The 20689-nt window shown below is 32.0% G+C and overlaps 1 protein-coding gene across 3 annotated transcripts in view; it reads left to right on the top strand.

Moving 5' to 3' along the window:
* Positions 1–20386, top strand: part of LOC130891631 (uncharacterized) — an 89076-nt gene extending 68690 nt beyond the window's left edge. For 2 of the 3 annotated variants that reach the window (XM_057796474.1, XM_057796475.1), the window contains exons 3-5: positions 2649–3372; positions 6832–6996; positions 14654–20386. In XM_057796474.1, the coding sequence (XP_057652457.1) occupies positions 2649–3372; positions 6832–6996; positions 14654–14829 (1065 nt within the window). In that variant the 3' untranslated portion in view covers positions 14830–20386. The remainder of the gene's footprint in view (positions 1–2648; positions 3373–6831; positions 6997–14653) is intronic. The other variant, XR_009058932.1, reaches the window with a different exon arrangement.
* Positions 20387–20689: the final 303 nt, after the last annotated feature.

The raw sequence follows: 20689 nt of genomic DNA, 5'->3' as shown, positions 1-20689 counted from the left end.
TGATTATTTTGACAAACTTAAATGAAGCATGATGTATCAGTTGAACAAAGGTCTGATAGAGTTCTATTAAGATATTTCAATATAATCTTGCAAAATAATTGTAAGACGCAGTTCTAATGTTGCAGAATCACAAGAAAATTACAAGTGTAAACGGTGGTAGTAGTGGTAGTATAATATGACAAATTACAAGGGCTGGGTTCCTGGAAGATCAAGTGACAACACCACTCCCCATAATATCATGACATTTCCAATATGGAAAAACGAAAAATTGCTTGCGAGTAGAGAAAATACAGAATGTATATGAGGTCAGACATATTTGTAGCAAATAGAATTCATCTAATCATTATAACAGAATATATATCCGCTGATATGTAGAAGAGTAGAGTCATCAGATAGAGGTGTCAAATAGACGATGTAGTCAGATGACCAGGATTATATGAGGTAACAAATCCCACAGAAGAGCCAGAGGTCGCTAACCAACACAATTGTGAGTAAGTTAGTATACCAGTATAACAGGAAATGGCGATTTTTAAAAAGATTTGTCTCCATTTGATACCATTTTTCTACTTCCTAATTTTTGAAATTCAATTAAACTTCTTCGCCAAGGAATTTTACCACACTCACATGGACATCATCCCAAGAATAAAATAACGATTCAACGAAGATGTCAGGAATGAAAATGGGGACCTTTTAATAGATCTATGCAATACAAATGAATTACGCATAAATAATACATTTTTCCCACATAAAGACCAGTACAAATATACCTTTGAAAACACAAGAGGACATACATTCATGATCGATTATGTATATACTAACTAATAGAGAAATACACCCTTCCAAAATTTAGATGTAAGAGCAGTAACTTCAGCACAAGTAGGAAGTGAACAGAAATTAATCATAGGAAAAATAAGAATGGTGAAAACAATTTACAATAAGAACACACCATTAGAATACATCCCAAAAATACGAGTTGAAAGCCTACAAGATGATTCAACAAAGTACCTTTATGAAAGCAGACTTAAGGAAGCAATCGAGAGCAATCGAATCACGGACGATGATGGAATAGAGAAGTGCTAGATAAAAATAAAAACTAATGTTATAAAAGCCGCAAAGGAATCTCTCGGCGAGAAAATAGTGGACAAAAATAAAGAACTCAAAAAGAAAACGCTATGGTTCTGTAGGGAAATAAAAGAAAAGCGTACCTGGAATATATGACAAACAAAACACCACCCTCATATGAGAACTATAAGAGGATTCGCAAGGAGACGCATAGGATCGTCAGAATGACTAAAAATAACCACTGGGAACGCTTCTCAAAAGATCTAGAACATGACTTCTACGGATTACAAAAGGAAATGTGGAGATTTATAAGAGAACAGAGGCAAGAAATAAAAGAAATAGTAGAAGTAAAACATATAGGAATAAAAACGTGGATAGACTACTTAAAATGTTGTACTCACAAAACCAACTCACACCAGAAATCACAACTGATGAAGAGACCAGAATAAGTACAAAGGAAGTGGAGGAATCTCGGAGAAAACTAAAAAACCGAAAGGCTACAGTCAGTGATGAAATAGCAAATGAACTTTTAAAAAATGACTGAGCATTCGTATAATATATTCAGTGCTTCAGATATCTGTTTTAGCCCAATTCGACGGTCTGATAAAATCATGTCATGAACTGCGTCGATATTTTCGGGGATTGAACCAGAAACTGACCTTACCGAGCGGTTATAATCTTAAATGGAAAATTTTTCTCTTTTGAAGCTTGTAGTCCAATTTTTCACGGTTGCATACGAAGGACATTGGTCACCATGGGTATTAAGCATGTCTTCGTAAATCTGCTGAACTCTTAACCCTTTTAAATACAGGTACTTGATATTTGACGTCAAAGTTTACACTGACACTTTTAATAAGTTATTGTTCGCTTATATATATAATATTTTGTTTATGCATAGAACCGGTCTAGGCTAACTAGGTATCAACACATCCTCGTATTTGTGACTAGACAAATAACGGAGAAAGCTCTAGAATATAATCGACCGGCGTTCATTTGCTTAATTGACTTGACAAAAGCCTTTGACAGATTTAGATTAAAAGACGTGGTTCACCTTTTATACAATAGACAAATACCGAAAAGATGAAGCGATAATATAACTTAAAAGCACAACAAAAGAAAGAAACAGGTAGAATTGCCTATAGAAAATATAGAAGAAGAAAAAGAAGAACATACTCACAGAAGGTTTTGTTATGAAATTTTTCTCAAAATATCATATTGATAATGCAATTACTTTTAAAATTAAGTGTATGGAACGACACAAAAAATATTCAGTGTTAATGCATTATTCTAAAAATAAAAAAATAGAATGTTTTTGAAATAAAAATTCATTAGATATTTCTACAGAAAAATAAGAAATGTGGCAACAATCTAAGTACCATCATGGTATTGAGTATATCACAAAATGCTTACAAATCAACTTTTTTATAAATGGTTACACTTACACACTTTTGTTTCCAAAGCGATTTTCCAATAATATCCAATAAAAGAGAGAAGAACTATTTCTAACTGTACAGTTCCAATTATAGTTTAATATTAATTTTTCTAGCAAATTTCCATTTCTATATGGCTTGTTTTACGTTCTTTAGGTTCACAATATAGTCCTTTATCCTGAAAAACACTCTTGGTGCCAAATAACACCGATCCAACAAATTATAGCAGCACCTGGTTATGAATCAGTAACGATAGATAATAATGTATGTGTTGGTGCATGTTATAGTTACTCCATACCAAGAACTCAACCTGCAGAGCCGGGAGAGTTCATCGGGCCGTATTGCGATAGCTGTCAACCCTCTGAAATTAAATGTTACCACGTAAATCTGAAGTTAATTGAGAATTTAGACGCGCCCAAAGTTCTCCAAAAACGAGTGCAAATTATTACCAAATGTTCTTGTCAAAGTTGTGATACTATGAGAACAGAAGATTGTGAAATTACGGATGGCAGTACGGTAGAATTGCCGCAAAATCTTTTTACCATCGATAAAAATGGAAATAAAACCTTCAGCGAAGAACTTCCGGATCTTCTAGATAGAAATGATACTTACCATCCCAATCTGAATATCGAAAACGATATTAAAAAGCAAAAGTATAAGAAATGGTTCGAAAGCCATCAAAATGAAATTGAGAGAACTTATAGCTCGGATTTATATAAGTTATTCTTGAAACAAAACAGAGATAACAATTTAAAAATAGAAGAGGATTTAGATGAACTCAATTTACCGCCCACTTTTGGACTCGAAGGTAATCCAAGCGGTCTAAAAGGAAATCATATCGGAATGGGGTTATCGAAAAAAAATCACAAGGATTTGGAAGGTAAATATTAATATTACAGTATATTATACACCCATTTAGACTAATGTTTATTTCACTTTTCACAAATCAGAATCGGAATCCGAAGATAAACTGTTGCTATAAATATTCTATGAGTGGATTGATCATTTTATCAGTATTATTATCCAACTTCCACATTTTCTCTTCTTCTTTTTAATATCACTCATTTTAATAGAATTTTTCTTTAAACTCCTCCCTTTGTGCCTATACCGGTTTAATTGGGCTTAGTTCGATAGTTAGATAACTAGATATTCTTTTAATTTAGCCAACTGTGTAAATCTTTTTGAACCAATTTATTGTAGGAAATTTTCTCTTTCTCTCTCTCGAGTGATAACTTGGGTTATCCATTACTATTATACAGTTCTGAGGAAAAAGATTTATCATTTGTTCGAACCATTCTTTTAAAACATCAGCATTCATCAGCATAGTTACCGGAACCAGTTTATTCAAAAGTCAATAAACCACCGTTAACAAAACCGTTTGAATTGCAGATGTGGACTGTTACCAACCTGCGCCCTTTTGCTTTTGGTGAATTAAAACCAGTAGATGAATTATTTGAAAAAGTTTGTCTTCGAGTTGTAATAGTTTCATCTTGCCAAAATTTGTTTGGTGTATTTCCCTCATATATCTATGTTTCTTCTAAATATAATACATGTAATTTGTTTTCCATACTGCAATATCGTTTCTTCCTAGGTAACCCAGTTTTAACAGCTGATCTGTTAATTCCATTCCTTTTAGAAAGTCCAGAATGTGGGATGTCTTCTATTTTATACGCTCCCAGGTGTAGTGCCCTGGAGTTTCTTAGTGTTTCACACTTAGAGAGAATGTGGATAGAGGTTTCATCCTCTATATAACAAAATCTGCAGACTGCGTTATTTGCTACGTCTAGCGTCTTCAGGTGTTCATTGAGGCGACAGTGCCCCGATAGGGTTCATGTTAGTATTCGTAGATTATTCTTATTTAAAATGGTACATTCAGCAGATATCAACTGGTTATATTTTCTCAGGAGAGTCTTTGACTGTCTCATACTTTTTCTATTGTTCCGAAGCTGATACCACAGAAGGGTTCCAGTTCAGTTCGATACCATTAAGGGCTCCTCTGTCCCCGTATTAAAACCACTTTTAAAGGACCGATTTTTTGACGTTTACGCAGCCGTTCCAAGCTTTTCATAATTACACTACAATTCACAATAGATTGCATACTGCACCTTGAAAATTGCAGCTAAACTGTTAATAATGGACTTGGACCTCCTTACTATATGAAAAACCCAAAATTGTATTTTCAGTCGAAAATATATTCTTTGAACTGAATTAAACAAAATTTCTAGCTTTTATTGGCAAAGAGCTATTCATCAGATCTTCTGATACGGCTATATAATCTTTATTAGACTGGGTTTTTGACCACTCCAAACCTTTTTGGTTTTGTACAGCTTACGTTTATAAAAGGCTAATAAAACCTTTAAAACTTGTATTAGCTCTAGTACATTTTTGAAACTTTTATGAAATATTTCGATTCTGTAATAAAATTTATTATTCTCTCATATATAAAAATATACTATAGTTGTTTCAATAACTTACAGTCTCAATGCATGGGGATAAAACAATATGCAAGTCTCTCGATGATATTTTCAATTATTAAAAACCACTTAAAAGCTATTAGTAATGTATTGTTAATCTTATCAGTGTAAATAAGTGACACAATAATGAGATTTGGATGTAACATTTATTAATATATTAATATTGTATCATTAACTAGAAAATGGACTCTGAAATGGTAAATATCAATCGCGGCCTTCTCTGTGTAACAATTCCATTCTAACTTTCACAACACACGTGAAAATTAGTACATATAAAATTATAGGTATTATTTTCATTGGGTTTTTCCTCTTAATACCACACCTTTTTGTTTATGTTTAGAAACGTTTCTTGAATTTAATTATTTGAAATCTTAGTAATTTCCTGAAACAAGTCAACTACATACAGCGTGTAAATGGTAAAATATAAATACAGAACATTTTTCTTGAATTATGAAATATACAAAAGCAACTCGGAATTTTTAACCCTATGTGTAAAGTTTAAATTAAGTTATATATTTTTCCAAGTTTTTAGTTTGTTCTTTTAATTAACTTCTTTTTTTTAACAGTAGACATTCATCGTCGTTGAAATGAACCTTTGAGCTACAGCAACTGCAAATCATTTATCGTTTTCTCTGTTCAATTGTGAAAATTATTGCGCTTTTAAGTAACCTAATGTATGATTTTCAGTTTATATGAGGATTGCTGTTAATACTTCTGAGAAATCCAACCACTCACTTTGCCCGGCGCCAGTCGCTTTTTTCAATCCACTTCGAAATATTGGATCTGATTGGTCAATTCCTTGTACCCATCATCCCTGCAGTCCACAGGGACGTTCGAAGTGAATTCTGATCTGTGTGCACATGAAATCAGTGCACTTGTAGCTCGCGAATACAATAATCGGTGTTGAAATGGGTAATTTGCAAAAATGATGGATATTAGCACGAAATATTTTAAGACAAGTCAAGACAAAACGTGACATTAACGTATTTTACAAAGAAAAACATATGAAGAAAGTAACTTGTGTATTAAGCATTAGAGTGGACAAAATCTGGCATTAGAGATTTAAAGACTTTTCTTAGAAGTACAAAGTGTGAAAATAGATTCACTAATAATTTTATCTATTCAAAATATCTATACAAAATATTCGAGAGATCACAAACTTTAATGAATTGGTTATAGAAAAATTTATCTTGAAAGAGGACAGACGTATTGATTTTCAATTTAAAACGTGTTTGTAAAATAAAATAATTAATATTCCTGTATCTATAAATTTTGTTTTGACAAGGCCAGGTACTCATCAGCAAATTCTTAAATTTTACTTTTTGGTATGCCCATCTGTCTCCCTTATTTTGTGAAACACACTTTTCAACTCTTAAAACTTTTCCATGACTTAAGAGTTTCCTTTGGACACATCCATCTATGGATTTACATAATCATAATATATCCTCAAATCAAGTGAACTAATGTATGACTCTTAGTTTCTAGGATGATTTGTAAATCCTCATCACCTATTATCTCTACAGTCCACAGGGATGTTCGAAGCTAAATCTGATTTGTGTGCACATGAAATCAGTGCACTTGTAGCTCGCGAATACAATAATCGGTGTTAAAATCTGGCGTTTTAAGACTTTTCTTAGAATTACAAAGTGTTAAAATAGATTAACTACTAACCTTATCATATAATAATTATTTACTTTATTGGCGCTTTTGTTCTTTTCATTGGTCGTTTGGAATGATATTTATTGACAAAATATTGAAACATTTTTATTTATAAACAATATCAGATACCTATTTTGGAACATTATTATGACAACTAAGATAAAACGCATGAGTATTATCATAATTATGTATTATAAATTGTTTAGCTGAAAGTGATGAGGATACTGATTCGGATGAAATTAGCACACATCCGAACGAAATCGTGGTTGTACCTGGTACTGAAGTGAAGCATCATGATATTAAATCTGGAGAATTGACTGGCTTGAAATCGCATCAAAACCATCATCATATTGGCGAAGAAGAACTCATTGGTAAGTTCAGAAACTATTTTTAATATCTGTATATTTTAATAAAATTCTTTATCTTTATAAACATAATTATAGGAAATGCATCAATAAGAACTACAATGCTAATAAACATGTAGATATGTTAATTCTGCATTTTAGTTTGGTAAATAAGAACAAGATTCACTTTGGGTAAATACGAGAATGTTTTTTATCAACTATCGAAGACTTTTTAACGTAATAACCAACAGCATTGGAACATTTATCATATCTGTGTACAAGTTTTACAATCCAAAAAATGTGCCACCAATGAATTTGAGTATAGACGTTGTATTGAGAATATTCGTTGATTTGGAAGCGCTGTCCTCTTAGCCACGTCTTCACTTGTGGAGAAAGGATGCTAGCCGAGACTGTTGGGCGAATGATCGAAAATGTCCCATTGAAATTAATCGAGGAGTCATTTGATTTTATCAGCACTGTATCGTTGTCATGGCTTAACACAGGTCCACAAGTCAAAATTCTTCTTTAATTGTTTCGAATGACTTTCCGCAAATATCGTAAATAAACAGCTGCATCAACAATGGTTCCGGTTTATATAAACTCCACAAGCGAAACACCTATTTTGTCTCGAAACGTAACTTTTCTGTTACCGAAAGTTAATTTGGATTTTTTTCATTTGTTTGATGAACCTGAATTGAATTTAGTTTCTCTATGACAATTGATTAAGTTCTTTTCTTCATAGTGATAACAGTCTGAGGATTTCAGAGGTGAGACAGTTTGTGCAGAAAGTATTTTGTTGCCTAGTTTTCAATAATGATTAAATACAAAATATATTAATTGAACTTCCAGGAATTCCATAGATAATGCAGTTATGGTGAATCTTTGCAGCAGGATTAGAAAAATAAAATTTCATTCTGGGTTGGGAAAGCTTAGAAGTAAGATATAAAAGGGAAAAATATGGATGGGTGGTTAGTTAATTGACTAATTTTCAAATTATAGCAAATAAAGAGTAATATAATGAGTCTCAGGCCTCGGGGTGAATAACAACCTTTCTAAATCTTGAACTTTCCACAAAATAAGTATTATTAATTTATATGTCGTTTCTCGTTTGTTCTTAACAATTTCTGACAAACAAAAACGGTGTTAATAGATAAAAGTCCGTGAAAATTTGCAAGTCCATAAATTTTAGCAAGCTTCTTATGTATATTTATAATGTTATAAATATCTATATATCTATAAATATGTATAGACACGATTCGAATGGAAATCATCTAATGTATTTATTATTTTACTGGTCTCCAAAATTAATGCATACATTATTAATGTATAACTTTTTTTGGAAAATATGTTGGTTCCTAGTTTTAGAATGAGTTCCACTTAGTTAAAGTTGAATATAAAAAAATATAAATATTTAATAGCAATACTACTCAAAGTTAGATGTATAAATTACGTTTTTGCTGGATAAAGAACAAATGAAAATAATGATTATGAAAGGCTTAACCGAAAAAATAGTAGATATACGAGAGTTGCTACTTAAGTTTTGTAAATGACCCATAAATTTGATATTTTAACTGTTCAAAAACATCTTTGTTGGTGTACCATTCAGAATTGATCGTTCTACGTTGTTCTAATGAAACAGTGGTGAAATGTCCAATTATTCCGAAAAAACAGGCGACCATTTGCTTCGAAGTGGATTTGGCTCGTCTTGAAAGAACAATACAGTTGATTGTTGTTTAGTTTCGGGCTCGTATGCATATATCCATGATTCATTGCCTGTCACGATCTTATATATGTCTTTTGAATCATCGCGATTGAATTGTTTCAATATTTATTTGCACCAATTGACTGGCGCTTCTTTATGAGCAATTATCAAATCATGCAGTATCCAACGGGAATAAATCTTTTTGACAGCAAAATGTTCGTGCAATATTGAATGTATGCGAGAGGAACTGATACCCAAGTATGCCTCAATATCACGGTATTTCATATGACAAGCTTGCAATATCAGTATACCGCATTGATGTTTTCTGGCTCATTAATCGATTTTGAACGACCTTCACAAAATTCATCCTGTAACGAAGCGCGACCACGATTGAATTCGGAAAACCATCGAAACACGGTGGAGAACACGCTCTGAGAACGTTCACCATTAAAAATGTCAAACTATAATAGCAATGTCAGTTTTGACATATTCACATCAGTGTTACCATATCTCAAAACTAACAGAGAATATAGAGAAATTGGAAGAAGTATAAGCTTGCCTCACATAAATAGGAAAGCTTCTAACAAGGTTCAAAATAGGTACTCGGTTGCCATCCAAAAACTACTGACAACACATTATCATTATATTTATATAATAATTTTCTGGATTTTCTTGATATTCTGTTGATTTTTTGCTGCCGAATCCAACGACAAAGTGAAAAAATCATTAGAATTTACAATATATATGGCGTATGATAAAAAATACGTTAAATTAAAATTGTATGTGATTAGGGTGTTAGGTATATTGCGACGCAATTTTGCAGTGAAATTTGATATCCTCAGTGTTTACAGCCGATCTAATAATTTTACTCGTCTTAGAAAGTTCAGAATGTGGGATGACTCTGCCAAAGATCTAGTACATCAAACTGGATAGATGTTTCGTCCTCTACGTAACAGGATCTTCACGTTGGTTGCACTCTCTGGAAGCCTAGCATACTCAGGTGTCCACTGAGGTACTAATGCCCCGATAAAATACCTATTAATGAATTGTTCTGCCCTAAGTTGATATATTTAACAGATCTTCCCTAGTTATAGTTTCCTAGATGCATCTTCGTCTGTCTTTACCCCTGAGATTGTTGCAATAATTGTTTTCATCACTATCTAAATTCTTTTCCCGGTGTTATCTCTATTATTCTGTACTTTAACAAGTTATTTCGTTTCTCTCTACTCCACACAACTTTATTCTTCATATGTAGCTCATTTAGCTTTATCCAGGCACTTCGAAAATGGCTGCTTATCTTTCGGATAAGATGATAATCTCCTATTTTCGATAATTCCTTTTCAAGTTGAGTTGGATTAATATTTATAGCACCAACTACTCACCCTGCATCTATTCAAACTAGAATGTCTCATATCCTCATGCCTTTGGACAAAAAGTAAAGAGTTTAAGCTCAGTCTGCTTTAATGAGATTGTGTTTGCAATATATATTGAACAATCCATTCATGCAGATCCGGGTTTCATTACCCAAATTTTTATTGAAGACAAAAATTCGAGGATCTCACTAGAAAACCAGTTATTCTCTTTGCTCTAAAAAGGCCCATAGTTGAACATCAATATCTTGATCATTCTTTTCTTCGCGAATAGGGTAACAACTGTAAACTTGGAAGGTTTAGATAAAGAGACTCATACTTCGTATTTCTTCGAATTGATATATATCTGTATGAATAATTGGATTTCAAAGTGAAATTGTGTATATATGTATGTATATGTGTATATGTATGATTTTTCATCGAAATTTAATTTATATGTTTTTGAGTGTGTCGTTGATTGTGTCGAGCAGCGTATTTATAAATTTAGACCTGTCTGTATAATTAATATTTAACAAGATGGTTTTGCGTCGTACACACACACCTTATACGTATAATTCGACTTGTTTACTTTAACAAACAAAAAAAATCTTTACGTGGTGTGGCGAAAATGTAGTGACTTAATCGTTAACTCATTGATTACTTATACTAAATCCATTTCAACTAGTACGTTCCATACCCTCATATCTTGAGGTCATTATTAACAAGTTTAAACTAGTTCCTAGTACTATTAAAGATGCTTTAGTAAGATCTTGTTTGTGTGAAACATGGATTTTCAACAACAAAGTTATAAACAAGTGATTCTTGATAATTACTTCCACTAATTGTTATTTATGTTGTTGTCGGGAACTGTGGTTGATTTCCACGAAATGAATGATTCTTATCAAGTTCGGGATCTTTCAGTTTTCAAAACATACCAATTTGTTTGCCCATAGCAGCCAATTTATTTACACCAAGTTTTTTCTGTAGCATCCACCAATTTCGTAATTTATAAATAAATAGTTTGATGGGCTTTGGGTGGAAATACCCTTTACAAACTGTTTAAAATGAACCACATGAACCTTAGACTATAACTAGAGTTACAAAGACTGCCACTTTGGTCTAGAAACTGGCAAAATATCTCAAAGGATTAGAGTCATTGCGTTTTCAATGCTTTGTTTAGAAATAGTTTTGGATTATGTTACAAAGATAGAAATATCTGAAGTGATTTCTTTCTTCCCATGAAATGAAGATCAACTGTTAATTCCCAAGTAAAGAATCATAAAGTAATGTTTCAATATTTTTGATATTGAAAAGCATGAATTGGACCCGTTTTTTGAAAAATTGAATGTCCGTTGTAAGGTATCGGAAATCCTCACTAGTTAACATTAGTTCTAATAGAAGGAAAGAAGTCCATGTAACTAAATGAGTCAGTATTGTTTTTGCTTTTAATATAGAGAGAGATAAGTTTTATTGTCATTAGAAAATTTTACAATTTTATCGACAAAGCAGCACAAGTGTCAGTGTAAAATTTTACGTCAAAAAAGTAAACCAGAGTTACGCAATAAATTAAAAGAAAAAAGATGTCCACCGAAATTGTGAAAATCGAAAAATTGGAGTATCGAGCCATCATCAAGTACCTCTATTTAAAAGGTTTAAGAGGTAAGCAGATTTACGAAGATATGCCTAATACCCTTGGTGAACAATGTCCTTTGTATGCGACCGTGAAAAATTGGAGTGCAAGCTTCAAAAGAGGTAAAGTTTCCATTGAGAATGATGACCGATCGGGAAGGCCAGTTTCTGTGTCATCCCCGAAAATATTGATGCAGTTCATGACATGATTTTATCAGACCGTCGAATTGAGCTAAAACGGATATCTGAAGCACTGAATATTTCACACGAACGCGTTCATCATATAGTTCACGTCAATTTGGACATGAGAAAAATTGCTGCAAAATGGATCTCCAAATGTTTGAATGTTGACCAAAAGCGTGCAAGGGTAAAAGCATCGCGTTCGATCTGTGCTCGATTTGAAAACGATGTAGGCTTCTTAAATCGAATTGTTACTATGGATGAGGCTTGGGTACATTTCTACTATCCAGAAACAAAGCAACAATCGATGGAATGGCGACACTCTGGTACTCCAAAACGTAAGAACGTGTCTAAAAATCTGTTGGGAAAGTTCTTGCTTCAGTTTTTTAGGATTGCCATGAAGTAATCATGATTGATTTGTTGGATAAGGCTAGAACAATAACTGGAGATTACTATTCGACATTACTGACCATTCTACGAGGAGGTAATAAAAGCTGTGAAGGTCTGGTTTGCAGAGCAAGAAGAAACATTTCGCTGTAACAAATGCATCCAATTAAGAGGAGAATATGTTGAGTAATAAAATATTTTGACATTAAAATTTTGTTTGCTTCTATAGTAGGCTAAGAATTTTTCAACATATCCTCGTATATAATATCTTACTTCAAATTTAATTAAATTATACTATTCTATTGATTCTATGGTAAATTGTAGACTTTTGCCACAGAATAAGGTCTTTCAAGCAGAAATGTCTTTGTCAATCTTTGGAACTTATTAAAGGTATTTGCCATTTTTAATTCCGAAGGTAGCTGATTGAATAATTTTTTGGCACTGAAGATGATGGATTTTCTTACAAAATCAGAAGTGGATACACTTAAGTAAATGTTCAAATTCAGTTAAGTTGTGAAAGTGTTTGCGAACCAAACAAACAGATTCTAAAATAAAAAGAGCGGGGAGAGCTGGAATTTTGTATTTTTTAAAATAGAATTCGCACGACTTAAACCATATATGTAACGAATAGCTCTATTTTGTAATTTGAAGATAGATTCGAAGGGGTGCAAACTACAAAACCCCCAGAAAGGCAAACCATACCGATTATGCGATTCGAACAACGAGAATTAAGTTGTTAAAGCAGTAAGATAATTGAACTGTTCACACAAAGATTCAATCGCAAAACAAGCAAATGAAAAGTTTTTTTCCATGTTTTTTACATGTACAGACCATTGAAGGGCACCATCAATATGTAGAACAAGGAACTTGTTCGAATTTGAAAATCGTTTCAAATCACTGTTTAGTTTTAGAAGCCCCTTTATAGGATAAAGCTAAATTTTTCTCAGTGTTTAAACAGAGACCGTTCACGTCAGACAAGGACTAGGTTACACTAGAGTCATCTGCGAATAAAGTGAATTTACCATTAATCCGTAAGTCTGTGACATCATTAATGAGTAGCAAAAGAAAGAACTGAGCCCAAAACTGAAGCCTGAGGTACACCACTGCTAACTGGTAATTTACTTGGAACTTTGCCATTAGCTCTTACCAATTGTTTTTGACATTCAAGGTAAGATACAAACCGTTTTAAGGGAATGCCATAATATTCTAGTTTGTTAATCAGAGTTTTATGATCAACACAATCGAAGGCCTTAGCGAAATCACAAAAAACTGAAGCTGTATTAAATTTATTGTTAAGTAAGGTATATATTTCATTTAGAACAAAAAAAATAGCGTCATTAGTTCATTTATTAGGTAGGAAACCAAATTGTTCAGCTATTAAGATTTTATGTTTTCATTAGTCGTTCAATTATCTTCGATAGGATTGGTAATAATATAATAAGGCAATAGTTACTAGTGTTATTATTCTCACCACCATTATGCAGAGGAATTATAGCTGTTTTTATACAGTTAGGGAAAAGCCCCTTTTTAAAATATTGGAGAACATAAAACGTTAATCATCACTTCTGGAAAATTCTAAAATAACTTAGCTGATAATCCATCGTTGCCGCAGAAAGTTTTGTTTTGAATGCTGAGTATGGTTTGCTCTAGCTCAAATCTATTTACAGGTCTAAGGAAGAGACTGTTACTGAGTCTTTTTAAAGGAAACGAAAAAAGAAAGAGCATCACAAGTTGGAGCTATTTTAGAGCAAATATTCTGACTAACGTTCACAAAAAATTGTTAAGTTCGCCTGGGTCGATGTCAATAGTGTTTGGAGAACGCGTTTTGATTCTCAAATCATGGATAATAGACCAAGTTTCTTTCGAGGCATTTTCAGCTCTCGAGAAGAGATTGTTGTAATAGTTTTGATAGTTTTCCGATACAATAATCAATAGTTATTGATATAATTGAGTATGTGAGGTTTGTCTCTGAACTTTTTAATATACAAGAGTGATCTCATATTCTTGTATGAAGTGCGTGTTCTTTCCGTAGTCCATGATTTGTGATGATTAGTTTTACGAGAGTGAAGAGGAAATGCAGTCAAAATAGTCAATATCGTCAAAAAAATCAAACCAATCATTATATGAATATAAGTTATGAAATTTGGGGAAGTTTTGTTTAGAGAAAATCCTCACCAACTGAGTGTGTTTCTTAAGAGATTTACAAGGTATTACAAATTCGGCGAAAACAGCTTCACGGACAGAGAGACCTGAATTAATTACTAAGTGAATCACATCACAGGGTGGAGAGCAGTCCATGTCACTATATGATTTTTGTCCGTATTGTTTCTTTTTTTAATATATTTTATTGTAATTACAAAAAACGACGATAGAAAGTATATTACGGAGTAAATTTGTTTCTTAGAGCTTTCTGTATGTTTTTCTTTTTTTTTTCTAGGAATGAATGTTGTACATATGATAAAAGGACCCCATGGAAGTTTAGTAGCCGCTCCAGTAGAAGCGAAATTACAAATTGATTCTGATGCCTTACAACCCAATAGTGAAGGAGTTGTCATAGACTACGGACCTGCAGACAATAAACCAAGTAAATTGGATGAACTATTCCAGAATTAAAAAGACACAAATATGAAAAAACAATAAAAAAATTGTTGGTAATTACACAAAAAAATATGATTTAATTTTAAAATATTTTTATGTTAAATATTTAATATAATTTTCGTTTTTTGTGTCGGTTTGTTTAAAATTTTTAATTTCTATTCATATTTCATTGAGGCTATGTAAACAAAACGACATGAAGAATGTAAGAATCTAGTCTCAAAATTTTTAGAATGTTATCTAAAATGTTTAATATGTGGCAAAATATCTTAACTCACACATGCAAATTATCTAAGGCGAAATAATTAGAACTCAGTAAATTTGAGCACGAAGGGCTTTTCGGAAACTGTGATCTTAGATCAGATAGATAACCTGATTGCGCATCTGATCCAGAAATAGATTTTTATCGCTATTTAAGAACCGCACGCTCTATTTTCTATTCTAATTTCAACCTTATAAGTCAGCCTACAAAATTAGATTTTCCAAGTTAGTATCTTTAGCTACAATTTTATGTTGAAGCTCGACACTTAAACAGCGTCAAATGCAATCACGTCATCTGAAATTGGTGTAGCGTTAAATGTGAAGGACGTCAAATTTCAACCTTGGGGTTCTGAGAAGGAATTTGTATGGATGTTAGAAAAGAAGATAATAATTGTGGATTTTTACAAAACACTCGGTGTCTTATCACTTTAATCCATCTTTAATGATCAAGTTGTGGTGCTTAAGTCAATTGAACATGAAAAGATACACACTAAATGAATTGGGTACCTTATGGTTCTTAAACGGAGTTTGTATCGATGCTAGAAAACATGATAACAATCATGGATTTTAATAAAACACTCTGTGTCTTTTCATATTACATTCATCCATCTTTAATGATCAATTTATGATGCTAAAGTCTTTTGAACATAAAATGATACACACTAAAGGAATGGGGTACCTTATGGTTCTTAAACGGAGTTTGTATTGATGCTAGAAAACAATATAACAATCATGGAATTACGCCAACACTCTGTATCTTTTCTCATTACATTCATCCATCTTTAATGATCAATTGTTGATGCTAAAGTCTTTTGAACATGAAATGATACACACTAAAGGAATGGGGTACCTTATGGTTCTTAAACGGAGTTTGAATCGATGCTAAAAAAAAAAGATAATATTTGTCGGTTTTCATAGAACACTTTGTGTCTTTTCCAAATAAAAGAGGTCAAGCGCAGGAAAGCAGAACGTATAAAGTAATCGATATATTCTCGCCATTGAAAGATCCAAATCTTAGATCTCTTTTAATAAATGATGATTCTATGTCATAAATTTCAATGCAACTATGAATAAATATCTAAATAATTTATTATGAAACTTCTTGAAACATCAGTCAACAGTTGCTAACTTAATCTTTTTCGCTACATGTATCGATTACTTTTTATCCGATTAATCAAACCAATTCACTTTAATGATATCCGCTAAAAAATGCTACCCAAAGTTTAGCTTTGATGTGTTGCTTTTTACATTTAACGGTACTTATATTCCAGATGGCGTTCTAATCTAATAATCTAATCGTAATAGTACAGTGGCTTGATAGAGACAGTGTGGCCAAATGAGAGTGGCCGCAATGTTTAACCCAAACTACGACACAAAATAAATTATTTTCGAAATTTTTTTACTTAAAAATACTATTGAGTCCTTGAAAAGTTTTTAATTTAGAATTGGAAAATATAAATTACTATTACAAATAGCCACTGCAATTCATAGTACGTGACTGCATTTGACGTACGAATTTAAAGTCAAACGTCAGAAAGTTGTATACTAGATTTTATCCACGACTGTTGTATAATGTACACATCGTACATCATTGTACACATTGTACATCTGCTTGCTCTATCTCAATAATCACGGCAGTGATTAAGTAATCATCAATCACTGCTATCAAATGCTTCAATGTTTTAGCTGTATTATATGGTTTTGATACAAAAAATCGGTTTTTATAATATTAGCATGTAAAACACTACTGAATATTCTCAATTCAGTTCTGTACATATGAAAAAAAAATTAAAAGTAAATGTTCCTAAATTAGACTTGAATCCGTGACCTACAGTTGTATACATGGAACATTAACATTGAGCTATTAGAGACATTTGTAGTAGCTATTAGAGACATTTGTAGTACCTTTTAAAACAACTTAAGATTGACTTAAACCTGTCAACATTATTGTATGTTTAGATTTCTCAGTGTTTAGATATCTTATAGCAAATTATATTAAAACATCAACTAAAAAGGATATAAAAAATGAAAAAACTTTTCGTTAACACTACCAGAAATTAGAGGAGCTGCTGAAGTTGCCTCATAAAAAAACTGATACATAGATTTTTATGTCGATTATTTTGAAGATATTATAAAATTTTCGATAACTATGTACTATATTCTAATGAACAATGAAATATTTGTTAGAATAAAATAGTGTTTCTAATAACAAAATTTTTCAACAAAAAAATATTTCGTAGTCGTGGATAAAGTATATATATATTAAACCCGCGTTTAATGAGTTATAATAACCTTCACTATACCCTCGTGAATAATATACTATTAAGTGTTAAATAAAAATTATTGCGCATTTTTTTCTTGCTATTTGATTCGTACAAATTCAAAACATGATCAGGTTAACCACGTCATCATTTTCGAAAAGCCCTCAACTAATTTCTTAGTATCAACGGAAAATATATCATCAAATGTATTATTCTTACATTTGATTCACTTTTATGATTTTTAAACTAACTTTCTGTAACATCAAAATTACGACAATTATTATAATTTTTAACCTTGGAACAAATTAAGCTCATGTCATATCTCAAAACTCCTTATCGATTGTCTAACGACATTTTGCCATTTTTCCCAAATGAAGTGTGTCATACATATTCAATATACTATATATATATATACGTAAAAAATAGTCCTTAGCGTGTACCTACTTTTAAAATAATAATTAATTTTCATCTTTCACATACAGCTTTAATTACAGTGAATTCGCACACCGTTTTTAGAAGAGTAAAGCGCCAAATGTAGTATCTACATTCAATGTTATAAAAAATGTAATATACAATGCGGTTAATCTGTCGTCAAGTGACTCGACAATTCTTGTACAGTGAGACCCTCCTAATCATACGTAGATAAATGAAAACTGTGTTTTATACATTTTCTGCAGCCGGTAAGAACTCTCGGAAGTTGACTAACGGTGACTTAAGGTCGATTTCCAATAGAGTAAAAACTCTCCCCTCAATGATAAGGGACTTTACTTGAAAGTAAAATTACATTTACCAAATTAGAAATCACTCTTTTTGTGCAGGTCATGTATCAATGATTTTATAGCCCCTTCCACCTATAACTTCCCATCAATGATTCAAAAATGTACCTTTTATTCTTCCATTCTATCGATTTGAACAAGTTCATAAACAACTTGGGCGAGCTTAACTTTTCTCTCACAGCGAATGTGCAAACAATTACTGATAGTTTCAAAACCAACAAAACATAACCTCTACTTGTTTCGCTGATTTGTATTTAAACTGTTACCTAAAAGTCTCCAGAACATTATTCCAGATTTTGATACTATCATTGAAAAAATAGTTTTTTGGTTCAACTCTCTTGTCCAGTGCGTTCTGAAGTCAGATTCTGAATGGATAAAATTAAACATTAGTCAAAATTATCCTTGATACTCTTTTTAGAGCCGATAGTAACTCAATTTCTCGCTAAATCCGTTATAGGCCTCTTACCGAATATTTATGAAACGAAAAACGTGTTAAGTCTGAAGTAAACGCAACCATTCCAATATCTTCATCAGGTGTCTAATCAAATCTTCTATTTTTGGTTGTCTTCTTTCCATTTCTCTAATATTTTCTCTCTATGCGTTTATTTCTTCCAAATACTTGAAATTCTCTGGTACATCTATGGAAAACTTACGAAGTGGTTCATGAGAATCAGCAACGGAGATAAAATTTCATCAAATCTTGTCTTTTTATTGTAAACAAAATTTGCCGCCTCTTGAAATCTGCCTGCTATTAAAAGCCTCTTGATATGATGCAATCAATGCAATTTCTTGTAAAGTTCTCTTGACATGATGCAATATAACGTGCAATCCAATGAAAGTCGCAATATTTCTTGATCAAAAGCATGCGCAGATGAAGTTCAGGTGATTGTTTCATGTATGATCGCATAATTGCGACATTATCGATATGGTACCATTTTTATTGCGCACAAGCTGCAATTCTAAGAAGAAATCTAGTTACTTTTGGCATAACAACCAACCAAAGGTCAGTCTTAGATCAGCTGACTTTCGTAAAACTAATCGTTTCGACCTCGTGGTAACCTTTAACCTTATTTTGTTTTTGGTCATATTTATTGACAAGGTCGAAATAATTAGTTTTACGAAAGTCAGCTGATCTAAGACTGACCTTTGGTTGGTTGTTATGCCAAAAGTAACTAGATTTCTTCTTAGAATTGCAGCTTGTGCGCAATAAAAATGGCACAAAACCGATAATGCTGCAAGTGCGAGATCTTGCATGAAACAACTGATAGAAATATTGCGTCTTGTATATATTGCACGTTGGATTGCTTCATGTCAAGCGGCCTTAATGTCAAGAAATGCGAAATATTCGTCTATTCAATATTTTGATCTTGCAAGAAATTCCATGCAACTTCTTGCACGTTGCATTGCATCATGTCAAGCGGTTTTAAATCCACTACTGAAGCTTATAATATTTTTAACACGTGAACAATCAGTTTTAACACTGACATCGACTAATAATCATCATCATCAATACGTGAAAAAATTATGTCTTCGTCTAGCTTTATTCTAATAACAGCTTTATAAATATGTTTCAATTAGATGATTGATGACATAACCGTTTTGTGTGTATATTTTAAATAATATTGTAAAAACTATCAATCATTTGAAAAATATAATCGTACACCAGCTGCTTCGCTCTGTTTATATTATATATGTGGGCATTGTTGGTTCAACTAGATACTGTTAATAGATGTATTGAATATCATTAATGTTAATAAGAATGTGGTTAATCCACAAAATTACACTTATATAATTTCAACATTTTACTTAAAATATTTTCAAAATTTATCATCTAGTTTCATCAACAATATCTTTTTTTTACAGTTCAAAACCATTTTCTATATAATTAGATTTATATGTATACGAGGTTCAATTAAAATAAATGGAACACAATAATGTCTTTGCTCGTGTAACAAAAAGTATGCTATTTTGTAATAAATGTAAATAGTTCTAAATTATTTAGAATTGGCTGTGTGTCTACTTAGTCAAAAAAAAATCATTTACATTCTTTTACTATTTCTGTTAGATATATAGATATAATTTATCATAATATACCCTCTATTAGTAAAATTTTGAAATCCAAATATCAAAACTTATCTAGAATATCATTATTATAACAATTATAAACATTCTCACAATAGGAAACAGGAGGATTTTTGATATTTGTTATTTGGATTTGATTATGTTGTTTGCCATTTCTATCTCTATTTAAGTCAAATATAATATATTACCTTTGTGCATTGTAGTTTTATTTTTCAACGAAAATCTTAATAAATAACCTATGGAATCCACCACTCATAACCGGAACAGCATTTCAGGAGCAGATGTTAGCGCAGCTCAACACCAATTCAGTGTCGTCTATGGTAGTTTTTTCCGTTCATTTGCATTGATAATTTCGTGAGCGCTACTTTGTTTTTCTGTAAAATAGCTGCTGAAACTGTTGTAAACGCCTTACACAGATAATGGAAAAAACTCAAGTGTAAAAGTCATTTGAATTGTTCAAAAATGGTGACATGTCGATTGACCGCAAACCTTGTGCTA

This window comes from Diorhabda carinulata, chromosome 3, assembly GCF_026250575.1.
Source record: "Diorhabda carinulata isolate Delta chromosome 3, icDioCari1.1, whole genome shotgun sequence".
Lineage (NCBI taxonomy): Eukaryota > Metazoa > Arthropoda > Insecta > Coleoptera > Chrysomelidae > Diorhabda > Diorhabda carinulata.
The sequence above is the reverse complement of the archived record's forward strand: the minus strand, read 5'-3'. Positions and strand labels throughout refer to the sequence as shown.